The following is a 22,278-nucleotide window of genomic DNA, read 5'->3' as shown; positions in this document are numbered from 1 at the left end:
AATAGACGGGGAGGAACGCCATGTGTTTTTTTTTCCTAGCTGGAGCACTTAGGTACCATTGGTGCAGATTTTGACTGTAAAACAATTGCGTAGCCACAGCTGATTTCATACTATGTGGGACTCCCCCTCACCTCCTCCGGAGGCCTGCCACTGTCAGCGCACCTCTGCTTCTGGTTCCCAGCGGCCTGTAGTGGCCTCACCTGACCAGGCCGCTGGGAACCGGAAACCAGGGAGCGCTGACAGTGGGAAGCCTTCGGAAGAGGTGAGGAGGAGCGCCGCGTAGTATGAAATGAGCTGCAGCTACGCAACTGATTTCCTGTCAAAATCCGTACTGATGGTGCAGATTTTGACTGTTTTTATAATGCAGAAATACTGTGGAATATGCCACGGAAATTTCTGCTGCAGACATTCCGCAGCATTTCCTCTACAGGTAAACATACCCTAAGTACGCTTGAGCTACGCTGCCATGTGCAGAGTGGCCTCAGTAGTAATACTGACCCCCACAGTGGCCCCAGTTGTAAAAGTGTCCCCTATATCAGTCCCAGTAGTAAGTGTCCCACACAGTGACCTCAGTAGTAACAGTGACCCCCTCAGTTGCCTCAGTGGTGATGGTGTCCCCTATATTGGCCTCAGTGGTAATAATGTCCCATATATTGACCTCAGTAGTAATAGTGACCCCCCACGGTGGCATCAGTAGTAATAGTGACCCTCACAGTAGACTCAGAAGTAATAATGTCCCCCACAGTGGCTCCAGTAGTGATAGTGACCCTCACAGTGGCTTTAGTGGTAATAATGTCCCCTATATTGGCCTAAGTAGTAATAGGGACCCCTACAGTGGCTTCAGTAGTAATAGTGCTCCCACAGTAACCTCAGTAATCATAATGTCCCCCACAGTGGCTTTAGTAGTAATAGTGACTGCCACAGTGACCTCAGTAGTAATAGTATACCCCACAGTGGCCCTCAGTAGTAATATTAACTGCCTCAATAGCCCCAGTAGCAATATTAACCCCTCAGTAGCCCCAGTAGTAATATTATCTCCATCAATAGCCCCAGTAGTAATATTAACTCCCTCAGTAGCAATGTTAACCCGTCAGTAGCCCCAGTAGTAATATTAACCCCCTCAGTAGCCCCATTAGTAATATTAACTGCCTCAATAGCCCCAGTAGCAATATTAACCCCTCAGTAGCCCTAGTAGTAATAATAACCCCTTCAGTAGCCCTAGTAATAATAATAACCCCCTCAGTAGCCTCAGTAGAAATAATAACCTCCTCAGTAGTAATATTAACCCCACAGTAGCCCCAGTAGTAATATTACCCCCCCCCCCAACCCATATACTTACCTACTTCTTGTAGTCAGCGCTGATCCTCCCAGTTGCACAATCGGTCGGCAGTGTGTACGCTTGGAACACTTCCTCTATTCACCTCTCCGGCGTAACTAAGGGGGAGAGGTCAGTGGAGGAGGATCCAGGGTGCGCACACTAATGTCAGAGTATACACCAGGATCAGCGCCACAACATGATTACTGGCCTGGGAGCCGTCAGAGCATGTGCGTGCCAGCAGAGAGGGCTCTGCGTCACCCCCCCCCCGGCATGTGTGCCATAGATTCGCCACCACATATATAGGACATTGCGGAGCTTTTGAACCTTCCAAAGTCCACTGTTAGCAATGTTATTTGGAAATGGAAGCCATCTGGTGTGTGTGCAGCGCAGCCACGTTCAGGGAGAACACTTTGTATATGTATTCGATCCACGTTTGTGTGTGCTAGCTTGATGATGAGCTTGATATTGTGATCTGTAAGTACACAGCACAGGCTTATAGCTACTTGTACAGACTGACATATGAAAAACCTGCTAAAAGTGGAAAAATTGAATACAACAAGTATTCAAGACACCCTTTTCTCATAAAGTGAAAATGCAAAAAAATAATCAGTTATAAATGTAGTTGTTATTCCAGATTTACTGTGCACACAAAAATTATTGTGGTCCGTAAATCAGAAAGAAATCCTTGCCAAATGAGAACTCTGGGAAACAAATAAGGAGAAAAACAGCAATTTTTACTGGAGAAAGTAGTTTCACAATGTTGACTCAGCTGAGAGTATAAACACCGCTGATCACAAGGTTTAGTAACTGCAGAGAACTTCTCACGATGGTAAGTATCATATTGCTATATTGCTATCAGCATTCCCCCCAACTGTTACCAAAATCCAGGATTGTCCCACCACCCCTATAGGCAGGAAACACGTCCCGATTCCTTCCCCACCAATCTATCCATCAGCAGCAGTAACCATCTTCCCCAGATTACTCACAGACACAAGGGACCTGCTGGGCACGGCGCTCCGTATGGAATATAACCAGACTCCTCCATCCCCGGGCAGGTTATGGTCAGCACACGAGGTGCACATTAGTGTGGTGCAATGCAAGGTGTCTCATTGAGAACAATGGGAAACACTCCGCAATTCTCCGCCACGGCTTTCCCTGAAGTGATGCAAAGTGTTTTTAAAATATCACACATTGGTGAGCACGATTTCAAGTGAAATTAACCTAAAAGTATGTGCGCACATTGCGGAATTCCGACATGCTAATGTGAGCAGAACTGCATAAAGCAATGTAATAGATTCCCTGCGAGTTACCGCATATCACAAGGGTGTACTGAGCCCGCATAATATGCAGTTCATATACAGTCGGGTGACACCGGACGTGTAGTGATTCTTTATGCTGTAAATCATGTTTTGGTGTAATAAACAAATTGATTGCAGATGTAGAGCTGGCCTGTAAGTGTCATCTGCACACCTCATGTATTACCTCTGCCATGTTTTTATTTCACACACCTCAGAAAGTATTTGTGGCAGTTGCATTTGGTGCCGGAATCCTTGTGGTCTTATGCAGTGCAGCCTGTTACCGATCGGATATTGAAGTCATAGCGGGTCAAGAACCTAAAGGTGAGTGGGAGTACTTTTACCACAAATAAGCAATTATTATTATTAGTGGTATTGTTATTATAATTTATCATTATTTTTGAGGTTGTACTACGGTAGTGGCTGTAGATTATAATTTTAAAGTTTTCAGTAGTTTACTAGTGATAATTTGATCTATTAGTACTAGACAAAATAGACTTCTAGTTTTGAAGTTTCACATAATGTAGTTGACTAGTCTAACTAGCTCTATTAGCTTTTTTATACTCTAGTGCAGTGTTCCCCAACTCCAGTCCTCAGGGACCACTAACAGGTCATGTTTTCAGGATTTCCTTAGTATTGCACAGGTGATGTAATTATTGTTGGTGCCTCAGACATTGCCACAGCTGTTCTTACTATAGGATATCCAGAAAACATGACCTGTTGGTGGTCCTTGAGGACTGGAGTTGGGGACCCCTGCTCTAGTGTACTGGTTGAAATTGTAGTTACCGTGTTTCCCCCGAAAATAAGACACTGCCTTATATTATTTTTTGCCTCAAAAGAGGCTCGGTGTCTTATTTTCAGGGGGTGTCTAATAATACTCACCTAGCAGCCAGTGTTTTGGTCCCTCGCACTGGTCTACGTCGCTGCTGCAGGCTGCCGTGTCCTCCTTCATGCCAACAGAGCAGTTTTCCACGAAGAATACCCCACCTCCAGCAAGCTTATGCTCTGATTGGTTAATCGAGCACTATGTCAGCCAATGAGAGCCGGCGCTTGATTAACCAATTAATAGATTAACTTGATTAACCCTAAAGCTACATTTGCATGAGGCTGCATTCACACGAACGTATATGGTGTGAAAAGAGCTGGGACAGGGGCGGGGCTAAGTTCCGAGAATTAGCCCCGCCCCTGCCCCGCCTCTCCCCATTGCAAATAGTGCAGAGGGGTGGAGAGGAGGCAGAGAGGGGGCGGGAGCTGAGTTCCTGCTCCTGGCTCTTCCATCCCCCCCCCTGCAGATGAGGACGACGTATATCGGCTCGGCGTGAAAACCGAGCGGATATACGTTCGTGTAAATGCAGCCAGGGGCAGACCTGTTACAGAAATTTATGTGAATGTTCTGTATAGGGTTAAAATCCAGGGTCATCTGAATTGGATTAAAATCCAATCACTTGCTGCATAAACAACTCCATGCAGAAGTATCAAAGAGATATTTAGGGCTTAAACACATGGAATCTTATGCTCTATATTAATATCTTAACATATACCTGATATAAAAACCACAGACGCCAACATGGATTTGAAAGGTTGTGGCATTTATTTTCAACGGGGTTAACTTTTAAATATTGATAACTCAAAACCCAACATATATAACATGTAGACTGAGTCCTACATACTCAAGTCTACACCAATAACCAATCTTTAATCCATCTTTATACCCACCCGCAGGAGGCGGGCAGCATTCCCCCATTTAAACATGCCGCCACAAGTTGGAAGCTAAACAAGAGGGCGGGCAGGAGGGACAATCTTGTGGTACTGTAGAAAAAACTGAAGCCACTGCCCTGTCAGCAGCTCCTTATATCAGCTTTCTCTCACCAATCACTCCTACAATCAGCTCTTGTTGCTAGGGCCCGAGCCTCACAGAAGGATCCCTCAGGCTTCTTCCAGCCATTTTCTTCAGACCAATCACCACCCATCCTAGGGCTCCCCGGCTGGCTTCGGCACCTTCCAGCCTGCACACAGCTGACCCTGTAGTGAACTCATATAACATCTATTAAATACCTACCTAATAATAATTAATGGCCAAAAACCTTTCAAAAACCATTTCCGCTCAGATTCCATGAGGCCTCAGTCCCTAATTGGCCTTCGGCCGTACATTGACATGTATTTGTCACTGATTTCAATGGTTTCGTTTTCACTAGCTCTATTCTAGGGTGTGAGAAAAATAGGACTTGCCCTATCTTTCCTGCGCAGAGTTTGAATGACTGGAGGAACAAAAAACGTTCCTGCACAACTACCCTCCGTAGCGGTGAGCGTAGTTGCACATACGATCATCTGAAACTGCCCTTAATTGCAGAAATTTCTGCAACACATATGCCACGTGTAAATATACCCTTAGGTCAAGGTCAGATGTCCATAATATAGCTGCATCTTAGGGCTTTAACAGGCGGGTATATGCGCAGCTATGCTTGCCATTATGGAGTGTAGTTGGGCATGAACCAGCGTTTGTTTTTTAAGGACCATTTTAACTCTGCACTATTGCATGCGTTTTTGAAAAAAAAACATAGAAGTTACCCTGTTTCCCTGAAAATAAGACATAGTATGATTTTCCAGAACTTTTGAGGATGCAAAATGATTTTTCAGGCTTTTTGAGGATGCTTGAAATATAAGCCCTTCTCCAAAATTAAGCCCTGCTAACAGCTAATTTAAAAAGTCAATTTAAATAGTGTCCAGGCACCTATACATGTAAAAAAGTTAAACCTTTTTGAAAAAAAAATTAATATAAGACACTGTCTTATTTACGGGGAAACACGGTAGGTCCTGTCTTATCTTACTCGCACGTAGTATTAACAGGCAAGAATATCGCTAGTGAAAACAAACCCTTGAAATCAATTGTTTTGTTCAGTCCCGTTATGCGACCGTGATTTTCACGGCCACATAATGGGACTAAATCACGCCCATCTGTTTAAGCCCTTAGTGTCTGTTGTTAAGGTCCCAATGCCCAGACCTCCTGCGATGTCAGAAGAAACAGGTTTCTGATTGTCTTAGTTCATATAGGGACATATAGGATTCTTAGTTTCATTTTTATTGTAACATTTTTTGTTTCTAGGTTGCTACTTTAGAAAAAAGATGCATCCACTCAACAGTGAGTGGCGGACAAAAGATTGCTTGGACTGCACATGTGGTTCTTCTGGAGACTACGAATGCTGCACAGCGTAAGATAAACCCTTTACTTTTTCAATATAAGGAATACTGCAGTATATTAGCACCAGCAAGTGTATGTAATCAGCGCTATGAAGACGCAGTGTATGTACAATAACAGATACTATACTCTTGAGTTTATAAAAAAAAGTTCAAACTGAAGAACTTGATGATTTCTCTCACACATGGAGGGCAACAGGGCTGGGCTGGAACCAAAATGCAGCTGTGTTAAATACAAGGGGTGGACAAAAATATGGAAACACCATACAAAATGCATGCTTTAAATTACAGGGGGTTATAAATCATATTTCAATAAGACATGTAGAGACGGATTTTAGGTGGAGATAATATGACACAGATGCTGCCGGGCAGAAGTGAGCATCTGCCTGAGCAATAAGGTTCCATTGCTCAGGGGTTTGAGTCATTGTCAATTCTGACAGGCATTTAAATGTCTCGATGAGATCGTGGGGTGCCCATTGGGTGTCATGTATTTCTGCCCATTAAGATGTGCCTGTGGTTTATGGCACGGTTTAACAGATTGCCCCTTTTTTATGACAATATTATCTTGATTGGCTAGTTCTTTCAACTTGGTCACAGAGACAGATCGGTTCTTCTATATAGACAAAATCACTGTAGAGAACCTACCAAATATAGTTATCTAAAATATAACTTTTAATAGTATTTTAAAATTAATGGACCAACCACTTTAAACAGAGACAAAACATAAATATAAACCTGGTTTGACAATACACCCTGTATTATTATTTTATAGATGTCGTACTAGTGTTTATCACATATTTCAGTTAGCGCTACACTATGCCAGTGTCGTGGTGGAAGCGGTGTAGGACCAATTTATAATAAACTTTTGGTCAAAAAAGTATACACCGCCACAGGCTATAGTATGCACAACAATATGCGGATAGTGTCTTATCGATATCTATCCTTATGTTAGCGGTGGATACTTAGTTATATTATATAACTAATCAAAGCATCAGTTATTAAAGGTTCTGCTCATCAGGCCCAAGCCATTATTGACACAGATTGATTGTGGCAAACATTTTTATTATTATTAGTTGAATTTCATTGTTCTTACATTTTAAATAGTCTTCTGACCATTAAGGATTAAGGTGTATCTTGCATTTTCCTTATACGTTTCTATTGAATGATAATTAAACGTAGTATTATTGCTTGCTTCCCCCCCAAAAATTATCTTCTACAATAAAACCTATTTATTATTGTATCCACAATGAACTTGTTTTTAAATATTTACCCCTACACTCTCGCCGCCTGCAGACAGCCAGGTCGGATCCGGCTGTGAGAATTCTCACCGCGGGACCCGACCCAAGCCCCTGGAGAGAGCAGCGCGTACTCACCCACGCCCCGCAGCTCCGGCTCTTTCATGTTCCGGCTGCCAGGCAGCCAGCGCATGCGCAGACCGGAGCCGTCGAGTGACGTTTCTGTGCCCGCACAGAATTAGAGCATGCCTTGGTTTGTTTGTCGCGCGGACAAACCACGGCTGTCTGCCTAGGATTGCATTTGCTAATGCAATCCTATGGCAGCTTCCAAGGGCGGAAATTCCGTGGGAAATCCTGCCGCGAAATTTCCGCCCGTCTGCAGGCAGCCTTTAGCAGCTAAAATTTAGCTGACTAAAATACATGTTTTCACAATTAATGCTAATCTGTTAAACACTTTCAAACTTTCTAAAAAAACTATTCAGTATTTAAATTTGTACTTTAAACTTTGTAAATAAGGTAAACTTTGACTGAGTTTACCTAAAGGGAGCACTGGGCTGAAAAAGGTTGAGAACCATTGCCCTAGAGGACGAAAAAAAGTAAAATAAAGTTTTTATTATTATATAAAAGTTAAAAAAACACTTCTCCCATATTTATGATGAAAACATTTATAAACCAGGAGCTATAAACCAAAAGAAGGCGGGGGTGGGTAAAGGGCAGGGAAGGTTAAAAAAAAGGGGTGTGGAGATTGTGTTGGTGGTATTGGGGATGAAGACAATCAGGGAAAGTGTTATGATTAACAGTCTAAGTTAAAATGAAGGGGCGTTGGGAGACTATTTTCTCATGAAGGTGTGGAGAGGATCCTTGCAGAAGTCTCTGGTACAGATCCATGTTTATTACTGTGCTTGTGTACGGCCTGCGGGTACCCGCATCATCGCTAAGTGACGGCACGGAAAAAATAAACAAAAAATGGTGTACTGAGCCTGACCGCCTGTCTGAGTACGCAGTTATGCGCAATACATTATGCAGCCATACACAGGGCCATGGTTGAGCTTACAGCTGGGATCCTCTCTAGACCTCCCCGAGCGGATTCCACGTACAGCCGTGTGAGCCCGGCATTATTCAGATTACTACCTGTAATACGTAATTTCCAAGAAGCCCAGGAAACGCTCACCTTCCTGCAGTTCCAGGAGCAGCTTGTTGAATGCCTTCTGTTTGAGACCGCCGCACCTCAGAGAGCTTACGAAGCCTCACAGAGCGCCACTTTTTTTTTTACAATCCCTCCCTCCACTAAGGTCAAGAAATCCCCGCACAAAAAGCATGGGAGAAGGAGGGATACCTGGTTGTATTGCCCCATATGCCCATCTCAATCGGGCCTCTGTAATTACCCATTTTCAGACATACCACACAGTTTACATTATTACTTTTATTTAAGATATAGGGAATGTCAAAAAGGGCATGAAGGGAGGGATTATTTTTAGGGAGTCATTTTTGTTCTGCACAAGTGAAATTTATTCAGTTGTGCCCTGAAATTCAGTGGGTGTTCCGTCCATTACAGGCCAAGCCATGTGTCCTATAAGTAGATTGGGGCTATAATGGGTATATTTCTGAACACGGGACAAACAGGGGTATCCATTTTGGGGGTGCTAGTCTTCATTCATATGTGTGCTGTACAAAAAAAAATGACACAATTGCCCAAAAAATTAAAATAGTAATTTTTTTTACTTCTGCTTTGCTAAGATTTATTCAAAAACTGTGGGATCAAAATATGCAGTACACCACTAAATGAATTGTTAAGGGGTCTAGTTTTCAAAGTGGGGTCATTTGTGGGGGTTCTCCATCGTTTTGGACGCTCAAGGGCTCTACAAGTGGGCAATGGGGCCTGAAACACTTTCAAGCAAAATTTCTGTTCTGAAAGCCACCGGTTGCTTCTTTCATTTTGGACCCCGTTGTGCAGTTGGACATAATATTAGGGTCACAATGGGTAGGTCTCTGAACACAGAACAAACAGGGGTATCCAATTTGCGATGAAAATCCTCATTTTCATGTGCACTATAGAAAAAAAACTGCTTAAAATGACATATTTGCAAAATGAAATTTTATATTTTCTCCCCTAAATTGCATCAACTCCTGAGAAAAATACTGTGGGGTCAAAATACTCCTGACCCCCTCAGTGAATATATTAAGATGTATATATTTTTTAATGGGGTCATTTGTGGGTGTATATATCAATCTGACAACTATGAGCCTTTGTAATCTTGGCTTGGTGTAGGAAAACAAAATGTTTCTCAAATTGTTAATAATTAATGTTTTTAAATGTGCATCCAGAATAAAGTAAATATATATATATAAAATAAAAAATGTGTACAGTATGTTTGCACATATTTGAGATATTGTAATTGAAAATGTGAAAAAATGGCAATATGTGGCAAAAAAACAATGTCAGAATCAGTTGGATATGCAAAACCTTTACGGAGTTATTCTATGTTAAAGTGACACGTAAGATTTCTAAAATTTGGCTTGGTCATTAAGATGCAAACGGGCTTCGTCACTAAGGGGTTAATAGTGGTGTTTTCCAAAATAAATGTATCAGAGTGTCCCCCAAACATAATTGTCTCCCTATGCAGAGCATTTAATTCTGTGTTTTAAAACACCAAAAAAGGGAACATTTTCATCCAATCTCATTCCCACATTGCCCACTAAAGGTCTCGACTAACCTGTACCTTGAGCTTATTGTAGAACAGTTCAGGTAGGCATGTTTATGTCATCATGCTTGTCCGTGTTGAGGACCTGCCTTCCCACAAGCCGTGGTTGTAAAATGGGCTGTAGTCTACGAAGTCGAACTATATGGGGCACAGTTTTCGATTTCACTTACATTTTAAGAACAAGGATAGGGTTGAAAGTGGAAGCCACTGATGCCTATGATCTACTCGGGACTTGTGTGATCAACCTGATCGTAATCCATGCACTGCCGATCTGGGCTTTATACAGTCATACATAGGACAAGAGTTTTGCTTATACTTTTATAAATACTGTATAGATTTGTAATACTCATCTGTTCCATTTAGTTACGGTAGACCAGTCGACTATGATCCGGACAGATGCAACTTCGTGTTTGACCGAAAGGATTGTGTTTACAAGCTGATTCCAAATAGCGATCCAAACAGACAGTGTACATCGTACGGAATGGTGGGATGAACATGTTGTCAGTCTCAGTACTCATCTTTATTAAAGAGAACGGTCACATTTATTTACATTGTACAAGTTAATGTAAAATAAAAAGTGTGTTTCTTGCATTGGATCTTGTTCATTGAATTAAGGATACAGAATAATCCCTTAAAAATGACTTCTAAGTGTAGTTTATTTTGACTTTCCATCACTATAAATACACATGGAGAACTGACAGTTTTCATAAACCCTCCAGGAACATTTATTATCCAGGCGCAAGATAAATGCTAAGTATTAGAGTGAAAACATATGGCCATATGCACAACTACGCTCGCCGATACGGAGCGTAGTTGCACCTGAAGAAGGGTAATTTTTTCCCCTATGCTGTCCATTCAAACTTCACACCATAGCGCACGTAATAGTGCAGAGTTTGAATAGTCCAACCAGAAAAACAACCCTCAGTGCATGTGCTAATACGCTCTAGAGCGGTGAGCATATTAGCACATGCCTCCATCTGTTTGCACCCTAAGGCTGGGTTCACACAGGGCAGAATTGCCATGAAATTTCCGTGCGGAAATTCTGCTTGGCAATTCAGCCTGCGGCTCGCCACCCCAGCATTAGGCCATAAAGTGGACAAGATTTTGCTTGTAGAAGCTGGATGCATAAAGAAAAGTTTAGATTATAGTAGGCCTCCTTAAGAAGATGTGTTTTTAGGGCTTGCTTAAGGCCTCCTGCACATGGGCAGAAATTCCGAGGTGGGATTTCCTGCAGAATTTCCGCCCGTGCCTATCGCCATAGGATTGCATTCGATAATGCAATCCTATGCAGACAGCCGCGATTTGACAGTGTGAAAACTCGCGCAGTAAACAAATCGCGGCATGTCCTATTTCTGTGCGAGCCTCACAGACGCCAGCACAGAAACGTTACTTGGCGGCAGCCAGCACATACCAGAGCGGAGGAGACGCCGGGAATAGGTGAGCCGCAGGGGCACGGCTCACATCCCGCTGCAAGAATTTTCGCAGCGAGATCTGACCTGGCCATCTGCAGGAGGCCTAAAGCTGCGAGCTACATTATTCAATACAGAAATATCCAGTGTAAAAATGTATACAATGGCATCAAGATATGTTTTTTTTAACATTGAGACCACATGGGCAACATATGACCCAAAAGCCTATATAGCCCAATGGCATATGTCGAAGACTACAGTTAGATGTACTTTTTAGAAAATATTGCCTCCAACAGAGGACTCTGACGTGATGTGAACAGAGCCTTACTCAGCAGTTTCCCTGTCCATATAACTTCATATCCAGAAGCACAGTTGTGAACCCCCACTCCACTATCCTGCGAATAGGGCATAATAACTTGTAATCTTGAAACAACCCGCCCTCCGATCGCATAATAGAAAACCCCGCCCCCAAAGCTCCTAACCTGACCCAATTCCCAGCTACAGTAGAGCCAGCCCCACCCCTCACAGGCCCTTCAACCACAGTCGCCTATACTGCAAGTATGCCACAGTGCTAATTGGTTCACTCTATTCCACAAAGATTCATGATTAGAGATGAGCGAGCACGCTCGGTTAAGGCTGATGCTCGAGTGAGCATCGGTCTTCTCGAGTAACTGATTACTTGTCCGAGCAAATGCTCTCTCTCCCCCCACTGTCCCCCCCCCTCCACTCCCGCTCACCCCCCTGCATTTGCTTGGACGAGTAATCAGTTACTCGAGAAGACCGATGCTCGCTCGAGCATCAGCCTTAACCGAGCGTGCTCGCTCATCTCTATTCATGATGTTGTATGTTCGGTTCTTGCACTACACACCTTTTAGCTTTACCAAATCGCTGCCCTTAAATGGCTTTGATATACCTGTCTTTTTTAGAATAATAGGTGGGTTAGTCTCATGATCAACTAGTTTGGTCAGCTAGACTTCCTGGGGCTGAGAAACTTGATGCTCTATCCCCTCCAGACATTGGGTGCGCCTTACCTAATTGATTAATGCCTAATTTAGACACAACAATTATCACTCAAAAGACATCTTTTTGAGCGATAATCGTTGTGTGCATTTACACGGCAAGATGATCGCTTAAAAGTCGCTCAAAACTTCAGTTTGAGTGACAGTTTTGAACGTTCACTTTGCATAAGTGTGTAAATGAAGGTTCACGCTGTATGCAGAAGACAAGTGGGACCGCTATCTTCTGCATACAGCTGTTGTGTTCTTGGAGCGCCTAGCTGGTGTACAGCTGAGCGCTCCGAGCAGGGTATGCAGAACACAGGCAACCCTGCAGTGATTTTCGGGGAAGGGATTTAAATATAAGCCCTTCCCTGAAAATCATCCCTGCATATGTGAAAAATAAAAAAATATATACTCACCTCTCCGCCGTAGCTGGGACGCCACCGCGTTTAGCCGAGTCTTCTCCCTGCACTGCTCTGAAGTTCTTTCATCCGGCGGGGATTTAAAATCCCTGCCTAATGAAAGAGCTGTAGCAGCTTGCTGAAAGAGGACGATGAAAAACTCGTTAACGAAAACTGCACAATGTCTGTGCAGTTAGACCCAACGATTCTCACTCAAAAGACGGCTTCGAGCGATTTTTGAGCAAGAATTGTTGAGTATAAATGGGCCCTAACAGCACACTTAGTCTGGACTATTTAGGGATTCTATACCCAATAATGCAATACTTAATACTTTCATATAATTTATTTTCTGTTGTTTTGTTCGGTTTTATGTCCACACACTGTGACAATATTTACTGGAGCTCTGAGGGCTCTTGGAACGCAACTGGAAAATGAGTTCAAATTAAATGATTTAAAAAAACCTGCCCTGGTGGGTCTGACAGGGTAGTAAGAAACCCGCCACTGAAGGGGTTAAATAATAATCTGTATGGGAATGTTAGAATTATGTTACAACTTTTGTGACCCTTATTTTAAAATATAAATGGAATGTTACTTTGTGTGTTAAAACAAGATCAGGGTGAAGGAATGCAGTTCGGTGGCTAGAAGTTAGATTTTGCTCTTCTGTAAATAGTTTCTAGTAGATACGGGTAGCAATTATTCAGCCAGCAGAATACAAAGTTAGGGCTCTTTCACGGTCGCTGTCTGCCCGCAGTGTAGGTGCGTGCATAGCTTGCGGCTACACTGCTCTAAAGATCGCGTGAACGGGCTAATTCAAACTACTTGAAGTAGGCAGTCCACAGGTTTTGAGGTGCGGGATGCATGCTTTCCAGCTCCCATAGGAGTGTATGGAAAGCAAGCATTACCATGTATCGCCCGCGAGGGCAACGAGCGGGCGATACGTGGTAATCCGCTCTTATTCAAAAGATAGGAGTTTTGTGTGTCCGCTCAGATGAGTGGATAATAATTGCTATTTCCGCAAGTGGATTTAAAATTGCAGCATGTTCTATTTTGGTGCAGAATCTGCACGGACAGTCTCAATTGAAGTCAATGAAAGCCAACCGACCCACAGCCCATCCGCAATTGACCTGAGTCATTGCCTAGCGACGCAGGAAAAACAAATATTTTAAAAAAATTTGTACTGTGCATGCATGAGTGACGGCACGGGTCTGTGGTCATCCGCATTACATAAATGACAGGTACGCAGGGAAAAATCCCTGCCTCCTGAAAGCGCTGCTTCTGATTGGCTGAGCACTGTGAACAACCAGAGGCAGCGCTCAGCTGTCATTCCATTAATGGCTGAACGCTGCCTGTGATTTGCTGAGCACTCAGCCAATCAGATACAGCCCTTTGAGGAGGTGGGGATTTTTCAATCCCTGGCCAGAAGAGAGGCTGAAGAAGAGTGTCAGGGACCTGCTAGTAGATGCGCTGGAAATGACAGTGCTTCTAAGGTAATGTATTAAGAGGGTTTTTTTTTTCTACAGTTTGAGATTATTTTTGGGGTAGGGCTTACATTCCACGCCCCCTACCCCCAGTGGCAGAGAATCGCGATCATCTCACATTGATTTCAATCAAAGAAAAAAGATCCCCGTGCTCCGGAGTCTCCCAAAAAGCAGTCGTATCAAAAGTACAAAGCACACTTACAATTTACAAAGAGCTCACGGTAGACGCTCATCCTTCTTCCCGCCCCCCCCCCCCCATCGTCAGAGGGAATGTCTTTCCACTCACGTGACTACATACATCACTGCTTCTCCGTAGTGGAACGCACTATGCGTTCCATGTATCAATTCGTTCATAAATTCCACCTCTAATGTAGCGGAGTGTTTTCTGTAATATTTAACCCATTCCTGCATCGATCTCATCACTACCATATATATTACATTACTATACTTGTTCTCATGTGATTATAACATAAAACTAATACCATTAAATACTAATGATTCATATAAATTATAGTAGTATCATTCTAAAATCATTCCATTATATTTAACCCATCCCTACATCAATATCATATATTATATCTTTATATTCGTTATCATGTAATTATTACATAAAGCTACTATCGTTAAATATCAATGAAATATATACATTATCACAGTATCATTTTAAAAAACATAAATACATAACTTTATATAAAATTTAATAACATAAAATTACTATCCTATAGAGCTATAACAATACAGCTTAAAATGCTTAAATACTTAACTAGTACTAAAAGATTCCATATTATCACCATACCTACTATCTGAACATCTAATTACATTTATTGGTATTATTATTCTAATAAACTATAAGATTTCTAATTTTTTTCTAATATTTAATTTAATCCTAATGGATTTAATGCTTTCAATTTAAAAATCCAAAACATCTCTTTTCTTCTAAGCTGACTAACAGATTGAGGTTGGACTACTTCTAGGAGTGTGACATATAGGTCTTCTGTTCCCCCAGTGGGTGTATTTCCCAGGATGACTCTCCTGTGAACTGAATCAGGAGTTAAAGATATTTATTGAAGGAGAACGTGGATGTAGGCGCCGGTGGTTTCTCTTACCAGAGAAGTCCACCGAGCACCAGGTGAGTGCACGACGCTTATTCACTCATGTTGATTTGGGTGCTGTTTGGTTTTTTCAGGGGCGCTTATCTTATTCTGTTTACATTGATTTCAATAGGGCTGGGCGCTGCTGCCGCCGGTCCCATTGGAAACAATGGGCGAGATCGCCAAAAGAATTGACATGCTGCGATCTTGTTTTCACGCTGCATCGCAAGCGTTAAAACATTGCACATGTGAATGGAGCCATTGGAGCCATTGAAGGTTCCCTAAATGTAGAAAGAAAATGTGGTTATAAGTGCAATCCCATTTAACTCAAAGAGGCACGAGATGTGTTTTTGAGCTCAGCGCCTCTGTTTTTATTAAAAAATTAATCCAGCATATAATAATAGATGCGTTTCGGGGCTGTTGCACCCCTTTCTCAGTATTTTAGCTGGGATTACACAAGCAGCATTGGTGTGTTATCTTTGCAGGAGTAATCAGACTCTGTACTTGTTGTACCTCAATCAAGTCTCATACAGCAAACCATGGTCAGAGCTTCAGGGTGTTGCTTTGGTTTACTCCCTTATCCAAGAGGTGTGGTTCCTTTAAATCTGCAAGAGAAACAGACAAATAGATCCTCCACTAGTGAAGCACCGCAAAGCCAAGTTCTTCAACATGCTGATTGATTTCTACTTACAAAAAGCTAAAACATGATTACATTAATGCCGGCCTCAAATAACTGAATTTGAATTGCTAATTAAAATGTCTGTTTGTTCGAGCATCACGCACAAACTGTACGACGGCGTTGCTAGTTGATGACGCAGGTCAATTGCGGATGGGCTGTGGGTCAGTTGGCTTTCACTGACTTCAATGGAGGCCGTCCGTGCAGATTCCGCACCAAAATAGAGCATGCTGTAATTTTAAATCCACTTGCGGAAATCGCAATTACTATCCGCTCATCTGAGCGGACACACAAAACTCCTATCTTTTCAATAGGCACGGATTACCATTTATCGCCCGCAAGGGCGACGAGCGCGGTTTCCGCAATTAAAATCTGGCCATGTGAAGCTGGCATACAGGTAAGGCCTCATTCACACGGGCGCTGTCCGCACGCATGAGAGGTGCACACAGAACGCGCTTTCATTATTGACATAAAATTGTGCACACAATATAATCTCGACCCGGAGAAGTTTATAGGCTAAAAAAAAATTCTGAAATTTTGTTGTCTCTGCAACCTTATTTGCATTTTTTTTGCCTTTGCTTGAATTTTAAAACAGCAACCCCCAAAATTTGCTTTCACTATTGGATTCTAAGTACTTAATTTAGTATTCCTGGTTATTTCCAACAAGTAATTCCCACTAGAAGGGTCAGACTGAGGGCTGACAATTTGTGTTTCACAGAGCAGCTTTCATTTTTCCTCAGCACTAAGAGAATTAAATACTGTTGCCCATAGCAATCAATTACAGCGCAGCTTTTATTTTACTTCAGCAGTTTAATATATGGCAACTAGAGATGAGCGAGTATACTCGCTAAAGGCAATTGCTCGAGTGAGCATTGCCTTTAGCGAGTACCTGCCCGCTCGAGATGAAAGGTTCGAGTGCTGGCGGCGGGCAGGGAGCTGCGGGGGAGAGCAGAATGGAGGGGAGATCTCTCTCTCCCTCTCTCCCCCCGCTCCCTCCTGCTGACAGCTGCTACTCACCGCTCCCCCGTGCCGACACCCGAACCTTTCATCTCGAGCGGGCAGGTACTCGATAAAGGCAATGCTCGCTCGAGCAATTGCCTTTACCGAGTATACTCGCTCATCTCTAATGGCAACCAATCACAGCACAGGTTTTATTTTACCCCAGCAGTATAAGAAATAGCAACCAATCACAGCACAGCTTTTATTTCACCTCAGCAGAATAATATATAGCAACCAATGATGGCGCAGCTTTCATTTTACCTAAGCAGAATAACTAACAAAAAGCTATGATTGGTTGCTATTGCAACACAAAATCCCAAATTTTACTCAAATCGGATCAGAACTGGGTATTTGTATACGACACAAACAAACAGATTTGGTGTTTTAGATATAAGATGCCAAGCAAGCAAAAGATTTGTTTGGGTAGAAGGACAACAACTGCACCTAAAGTAGCAGCTGCTCAAGTAGCTGCAGCGCCGGAGCAAACTAACGCCCAACTCCAGAATCACAGCACTCAACAAGCCGCCGCTCAAAATGTAGAAACTGACGAAGCAAAGCATGCCAACATTCTTCAGACCGAGAGACACTCAGTTTTGAGAAGAACAGCTTGTAAATTCCTGGAGGGGGAAGCTTTTAGATACAAAGAAACAATAACTATGAGTGTCATCCCCAGCTTTCTATTGGCCGAATGAACAAATCATGTTCATGTTGCAATGTATCTCGTTTTGTATTGTATGTGTTCTGTATCTGGTACCCGGCCTAGTGTATGTATATGTATAAAACATGTCCAGAGACTTACTGATACAGACTCAGGTCTGTTAAGTCGAAAACTGAATTAGACTATTGAAACAATGTCCACTCACGTGAAGCAGGCAACGACCTGCTTAAAGCAATACCGCGACTATGGCCTACTTTGGGGAGGGATGACGGAGAGACGTCTGGTTGCCCAATCAACATCTGGATGCTGGGGTCCCACTTTTCCTCTTCTTATGGGCTCCAGATGTTTCTGCCAGCCTCTGGACAGCCAGATCAGTACTGTCACCGAGCCACCTCATTCTACAGGCAGATGTTCTGGAAAGTTCTCAAGGATTGCTCAGCTGACCATGAAATGACTTCTCATTAGAGATAAGCGAGTATACTCGCTGAGGCACATTACTCGAGCGAATAGTGCCTTAGCCGAGTATCTCCCCGCTTGTCTCTAAAGATTCGGGTGCGGGTGGGAGAGAGGGAGATCTCCCCTCCGCTCCTCCCCGCTCTCCCCGGCCGCTCCCTGCCGGCCCCCGAATCTTTAGAGACGAGCGAGGAGATACTTGGCTAAGGCACTACTCGATCGAGTAATGTGCCTTAGTGAGTATACTCGCTCATCTCTACTTCTCATCATAAGTAAGTTAGGGCTCCTGCACACTTGCATTTTTCTTGCGTGTTTCTTTCACGTGATATCGCTGCATTTTTTAAACACGATTGTCAATGGGACTTCCTAATGTTAAAAACGCATCGCTAGTTTGTGCTTTGCAATTTTTGTGCGATGCGTTTTAAACATTAGAAAGTCCCATTGACGATCACGTGAAAAAACGCAGCGATATTGCGTAATAAAAACATGCAAGAAAAACGCAAGTGTGCAGGAGCCCTTACACAAGCATCCTCTTATCAGAGGGAAGAACCAACTATATTAATCTTTTACTGTCTGGATCCCATGTAATAGCTGCTGTTGGAGATAACTCTGATTGTGGCTGTTAACTCTTCAAATGCCCTGATTCATCAGGATTTAAATGCCCCAAACGGCTGTTCCAGGGCTGCAATGATCATTTGCCTATTAGGAACATGCCTGTGGTACATCTTTAATAGGTAGCCTGTTAGAATACATCACAATGCAATACCAAGGTATTGCATTATATTGTAAAAGCAATCAATCACAAGTTTAAGTCTCCTATTGAGACTAATAAAAAAGTAAAAATAAGTGAAATAAAGACTTTTTAATTATTGGAAAATAAAAATGATAAAGACGTAAAAAAACCCTCCTACTCGTTGCTTAAAGAATAAAAAACTATCTAAAAATTGGTTTTACTACATCTGTAAAGATCAAGTTTATTAGAATATCACATTATTAACCCTGCGTGGTTAACTCAATAAGATAAAAAAAATCGCAATGGCAGAATTACGCTTTTTAGGTCACTCCATTTCCAAGAAACAATGGAATAAAACGTGATCAAAAAGCCGTATGTTCCTCAAATTGGTTCAATACAAATTACAGATTGCCCTACAAAAACTGGTCCTCCCACAGCCTCATTGATGAAAAAGTAAAAAGGTGATAGGGTTAAAAATATGGTGGCAGAAGGCAATTCTTTTAAAAAAAGGTATTTTCAGAAAATAGTTGGAATACTTAGAAACAGTTTTTTTTGCCCCCAAGTATTACTATAGCTATCTATCTATCTATCTAAAAACATTGTATAAATTTGGTATCACTGTAATCGTACTACTGACCATACTGGCTGTAATACTCTCTCACCCTTCAAAAATTTGTGCTTTCCTTCCCATTTCACCCTGATTTTTAAAAGTCTTCCAATACATTATATGGTATGTTAAATGGTACCACTGAAAAACACAACTCGTCCCGTTGAAAGTGGGAATACCTGCAATGCAGAATGTGACCTGGATGCAGACGTACCAGTAATCCTTGGTCAAGGAAGTAAAACTGACTCTTATTCAAGTATTTTGACACTTTATAGGGTTTGTGCCATGTATGACGGGTAACCCCTATCCACAGGGGAATCATTTTCAGAACGATGGGGGTCCAACTACCCGGACCCCACTGAGCCCAAGAACAGGGCATCCTGAAGTGGTGCTGGAATATGCGCCCACTGCTCTCTTCAATGGGACCGCTGGAGATAGTTCTGTGGATAGGGGAGAACTTTCAAACTCGGCACAACTCCTTCAATTAAATAATACATGTTAATAAATATAAAAGGAAGGTAACTTCGTGCGTTTAAACAAGATGAGGGTGAAGGAATGCAGTTTGGTGGCTAGAAGTTACATTTTGCTCTTCTGCAAATAGTTTCTAGTAGATACGGGTAGCAATTATTCAGCCAGCAGAATACAAAGTTACCTTTAGGCCGGCTTCAGACAACCAGATTTCAATTGCGGAATCCGTGATCATCACCCTCGTGGGCGATACATAGAAAACATATGGGTGTCGCATGTCCACTGAGATGAGCGGATAGTAATTGCAATTTCCGCAAGCGGATTTAAGATTGCAGCATGTTCTATTTTTGTGCGGAATCCGCACGGGTAGTCTCCATTGAAGTCAATAGGCTGCGGGTACCTGTGTAATCACCTAGCGATGCGGAAAAAACAAATATAAAAAAAAAATCTGTACTGCACATAACCAACGGCAAGTGTCCGCGGTCATTCACAATACAGAAATGACCAGTACACAACATTGCCAGCCGAGATCAGAGCCAGATTCTGCTGTGGGCTCCCACATGCAAAAATCTGTACAGTGCATAACCAACGGCAAGTGTCCGCGGTCATTCACAATACAGAAATGACCAGTACACAGGGTTGCCAGACGAGATCAGAGCCAGATTCTGCTGTGGGCTCCCACATGCAAAAAACGACTCGTTCGTGTGCAGCTGGCCTGAGGCATTGTCTTATTTTCAGGGCGTGTCTTAATACTCACCAGCAGACAGCGTCCGGGTCCTTCACGCTGGGCTGCGGCGCTCTTGCAATCTTCCCTGTAGTCCTCAGCACTGAGATCGCATTCTCTTCCTGGTAAATGGGGTTTAAATACCCTGGCTCCAGCAAGAGATTGCTGTGATTGGATCACGAGCACCATGGCTCAGCCAATCAGTGCCTGCGCTAGTGAAGTAATCACAGCCATTCAATGTGTCTTCCGTTAACAGGAAGAGAATGTTCTTTCAGTACTGAGGACTACACCGAAGACTATAAGAGCGCCGTAGCCCAGTGTAAGAGACCCAAATGCCGCCTGCTAGGTGAGGATTTTTATTTTTTTTCATGTAGTGTAGCTAGGGCTTATTTTTTGGATGGGGGGGCTTATATTTCAATCCCCCTCTGAAAATCAGGGTAGGGCTTGTTATCAGGGAAACACAGTATGCTTTTCTTGGAAATAATGCTGCATTCTGTGAACAGAGTATTTGCTCCAATATTGGTTCATATAATATAAACACCCTTGAAGCTCCTCTGAGCTAATTTCCGTACATATCTGAGAAAACTGAAGCAATTTCTTCCTGATTTATCTACAGTATAGGGAACTGATTGGCTCACAGACTATATAAGCCTGTGTTATGATCAGCAAGAATTCTTCTTATATAATGGGTAGAAATCTGTTGTAATATAAAAAATGGTCATCTCTTAAGTGGTCCACTCATTTGTAGCGCCGCTGCACCAGTACTCACCCCTCTGATCCCAAAAGAAGCTGCAGCAGTCATGTGCCAAAAATGTGTATGAGATTGCTCAGCCAATCTGAAGCTTCAGGAGTGATAATGCTACAAATGGCAGGTGACTGTCGAAACCAGTGACTGGCTGAGCGGTCATGTGTACTATGAAGAGCATGTGACTGCAAATGCTTCTACCAGGATAAAAGCAACAATGACCAGAATAGCTACTCTAGACTGGGGAACTATCTAAGAAGTGAGCATGGCTTAGTTTTTTTAATTTTTCACCAATTTCTGCCCATTAGATTTTTTCTAGTCACAGAAAACCTCTTTAAATATTTCTAGCTTCTGCAATGTGCTGCTGATTATAGCGTAACCTCTATGAATTTTAAGTCGCCATTACTTGAATACTACTAAGCAATACTGCCATGGCTCTATTTATATGCTCAATATTTTACAATGGTATGCAATCATGGTCACTTATTGGTGGATTTCCACTCATAACAACACAGCAGGTCTCAACTGGAGCTCCCACAGCTAAGACTGAACACACTGACAGGGCATTCTCAGCTCTGATCAGGTTAGGGGGCTTTTGCTCTAACTTCTCTTACAGTAGCCTCCCAGGACTTCTCTCATGGCTCAGGCCACATCCAACCTTGCACCAACCTCTCATACTTGCTGCTCATTCCACTACCATGACCAAACATGACAATGTGCATGGCACACCCTATCTTTTATACCGAACACAGACACCACTGTGTGGAGTGAAACCATTGATATGTGTAAAAAACACTCATGTGTACAGCCTAAAATAGGTCTGTATGCTGTCTATGAAATACATGGACAGCAGTGGATGGAAAATATGGTCGTCTGAATAACAGTCAGTAGACCTACGGTTGGGCCAGAACACTTGTCCATATTACAGTCGCATAAATGTGCCCATAATACGTTGTGTGAAACTGGCCTTATGCTGATTTTTTCACTCATTAGGATGCATAGAGAAATAAAGATCTTTTAAGTAGTTAACTGCTTGTAAATGAAGTGAGATTTTGGAGATCTGGCTTGGGTCACTTTATTAGAGAATAACTGT

The 22,278-nt window shown here is 42.6% G+C and overlaps 2 protein-coding genes across 2 annotated transcripts in view; one reads left to right on the top strand and one right to left on the bottom strand.

The window, feature by feature from the left end:
- Nucleotides 1-22,278, bottom strand: part of LOC136625961 (WASH complex subunit 2C-like) — a 108,209-nt gene that overhangs the window by 71,716 nt on the left and 14,215 nt on the right. Inside the window, exon 2 of the mRNA XM_066600597.1 lies at nt 15,636-15,727. The gene's annotated coding sequence lies outside the window, so the exon portion shown is untranslated. The remainder of the gene's footprint in view (nt 1-15,635; nt 15,728-22,278) is intronic.
- LOC136625963 (beta-microseminoprotein-like) lies at nt 2,083-10,336 on the top strand. Its single transcript, XM_066600600.1, has 4 exons — nt 2,083-2,147; nt 2,832-2,937; nt 5,717-5,822; nt 10,109-10,336. Exons 1-4 carry the CDS (start codon nt 2,145-2,147, stop codon nt 10,236-10,238), a joined length of 345 nt encoding a protein of 114 aa, XP_066456697.1. The 5' UTR covers nt 2,083-2,144; the 3' UTR covers nt 10,239-10,336.

The sequence above is a fragment of the Eleutherodactylus coqui genome, chromosome 4 (assembly GCF_035609145.1).
Source record: "Eleutherodactylus coqui strain aEleCoq1 chromosome 4, aEleCoq1.hap1, whole genome shotgun sequence".
NCBI lineage: Eukaryota > Metazoa > Chordata > Amphibia > Anura > Eleutherodactylidae > Eleutherodactylus > Eleutherodactylus coqui.
This window is presented reverse-complemented; position numbering and strand designations above follow the sequence as displayed.

Coding starts and splice junctions, on each gene's coding strand:
- LOC136625963 (XM_066600600.1), top strand. Junction 2,938..5,716: donor AGCGGGTCAAGAACCTAAAG/GTGAGTGGGAGT, acceptor TTTTGTTTCTAG/GTTGCTACTTTAGAAAAAAG. Junction 5,823..10,108: donor GACTACGAATGCTGCACAGC/GTAAGATAAACC, acceptor TGTTCCATTTAG/TTACGGTAGACCAGTCGACT.